This window comes from Chaetura pelagica, unplaced genomic scaffold (genome assembly GCF_000747805.2).
Source record: "Chaetura pelagica isolate M959 unplaced genomic scaffold, ChaPel_1.0 scaffold456, whole genome shotgun sequence".
NCBI classification, from domain to species: domain Eukaryota; kingdom Metazoa; phylum Chordata; class Aves; order Apodiformes; family Apodidae; genus Chaetura; species Chaetura pelagica.
The window spans coordinates 135,965-138,385 of NW_009953574.1; the positions used below are offsets into that span (position 1 = coordinate 135,965).

The window sequence follows — 2,421 nt, forward strand, 5'->3', positions numbered from 1 at the left end:
GGTGCAGCCCCCCCGGGCCTGGGCCGCGGGGCTGTCAGTGCCCTGGGTTTGCCGAGGCTGCTTCTGTCGTGTTGAGGTGCTGCTCGGTTTCGGTAGGGCAGGTGTCTTTCCTGACAGGTAAATGTAACGAGGAGCGTTCCCCGGCGGGTCAGGGATGGGGCTGGAAGGCTTAAAAGCTGCTCGGCGGGGGGTGTGGGGTGTTCCTGTGGTGCCTGCTTGGAAGGGGAATTCTCAGGGAGGGTACTGATCGAAAGCGGGTTTGGGGACGAATCATAACAAACTTGGTTTATACCGAAGTGTGCAGACTCCCTTGGTCTGAATGAGTGAATCAAAACGTGCTCTTTCAGTTGCATGAAGTGAAGCAGGAGCTCTGGAAATGCTGTGCTCGTGACAGCTGGGGAAAAAAGCTGCCTGGAGTAAATACCTTTCTGTCCAGCCGTTGGTTGTTGTTTGATCACCCTGTAAGGACGCTGACATGTCCAGTTGTTCCATACCTAGAACTCATCCTTGGCATACTCTGAAGCTGTTTTCCTTGTCCTTCAAAATATTTTTTTATATTTGCTTAATGCTGAAGAAAAATGCCATCTGCATACATTAAAAAGCAATCCAGGCAGGAGAAAATCAATCAAGTTTAAATGTACAGAATCACAGAACGTTAGGGGTTGAAAAGGACCTCTGGAAATCACCCAGTCCAACCCCCAGTTCAGTATTATGTCTAAACTGATGCTTTAAAAAAACTGCTTTTATTAATAGTGTGGCTTATGAAATGTTCTTTTGTGCCTAAGAAGTGTGTTACAAGAAGTAGCTGCTAATACTTTTTTTGTAGTGACTGAGCAGCTGGAAGGCAGAACGGAGAGGGCTGTTTCAGAGCAACACTTCAATTATACTGAACGTGGACAGGTTTCTTCTTTGCAGTTCTTTGTCTTATTATTTTTGCAGCCTTGCACGTAATAAAATCTGATCATCTTGGCTAGAAATCCAGTAATCCTGTTATTCATGCTTGTGGTGCTATACAGTGACTGTTTGCTTAACCTTTCTGGCTTGAGTTGCTGGGGAAGTTATTTGAGTTTATTGTGTGATACTGAGTTAGTGTTGCAGGGGAGAGTCTAATTCTTAAATATTTGTCTGTCTTACTACCTGAGTTGTATATTAAAGTTAAGTGATTGCAGTTCAACAGGTGCTTAGACATTTCCTTGATGAAAGTTAAAATATTTTTTTTCTATTTTTTCTGTTGCAGGTTGAAAATGTGAAGTTACTGGATCGTTACACAAACAGGAAGGCAGCAAATGGGACGTTGTACCTGACAGCCACCCACCTGATCTATGTAGATGCTTCTGCTGAAGTCAGAAAAGAAACATGGGTATGTTGTGATACCTGGAGTCTGCTTAAGCACAAGTATAAGAATTGCTTTGTATCTCATATCCAAAATGAATAGGTTTGTGAATTCCAAAGTTGTATTGGTCTTTTATAGCATCCTGATACCAAATGCTTAAACGTAAACAGCTGTTTTGGAAGGAAATTGTCACAGTGGTGATGTGGCCTGATAGATCTCACTCATGGAATTAATGTTAGTTTCAAGAGCAGAAGAAATCTTGTCTGGTTTCCTGTCTCAAACTCTGTATGCCAAGCCACCAAACTTGAATATAAAGCTTTTAGAAGTGCTAAATAGCACTGAAATTTGCCTTTTTCATTCTAAAGTAAAATGGGAATGACAAAATACATTCCATAGAGGGTGGAGGGAAAGCAAAGTGAACCAGGTAAACTGAGCTGCACATCAGTCTTTCAAAGTAATTTAGGTACCTCTTTTTTCAGTCTTGCTCTCAGGTACTTAGCCTTTAGGCATGCAGTCTGGCTGTTTATTATGTTTGTTTGATAAATACCACAAATAAACTCATTTTCTACTGCTGGTTAGACTCAGTAAGCATTAATAGCTGGTTGTATTGCAAGAATTTGATACATACTTTTGGTGCTTGCAGCCATATCAGTGGCTTCTGAAAAATGTTATTTATTTCCTGTTTTTCAGATTCTGCACCACCATATTGCAACTGTAGAAAAATTGCCCTTGACCACGGCTGGATATCCACTCCTTATTCACTGCAAGAACTTCCACATGGCTCACTTTGTTATTGGGCAGGAACGTGACTGTCATGAAGTGTATACCTCCTTGCTTAAGCTTTCACAACCAGGTATTCAGGCTGGGAGTCTGTTTTGCCAGTCCTTGAAGGGTGGAAGCTGGAAGGCTCATTTGAGCCACAGAGCTTCTCCTGCCAGGCCACTGGTTTGTGGTGCCAGTACAGGAAGGGGAGGATGTGAAATCAGGGTCAGTTTCCCCCACCAGAGAGGATCTGTGTGGGCTGGCTCAGTAAGGAGAGTGCTGACCTATAGAGCAGGGCTTTTGCTTCCAGCTCTCTTATGGCAGGG

General features: G+C 43.1%; 1 protein-coding gene across 1 annotated transcript in view; it reads left to right on the forward strand.

Annotated features, from left to right (window-relative positions):
- Positions 1–2,421, forward strand: part of MTMR8 (myotubularin related protein 8) — a 31,631-nt gene that overhangs the window by 14,148 nt on the left and 15,062 nt on the right. Inside the window, exons 2-4 of the mRNA XM_009999676.1 lie at positions 1,178–1,202; positions 1,238–1,360; positions 2,024–2,186. Of these exons, the coding sequence (XP_009997978.1) occupies positions 1,178–1,202; positions 1,238–1,360; positions 2,024–2,186 (311 nt within the window). The remainder of the gene's footprint in view (positions 1–1,177; positions 1,203–1,237; positions 1,361–2,023; positions 2,187–2,421) is intronic.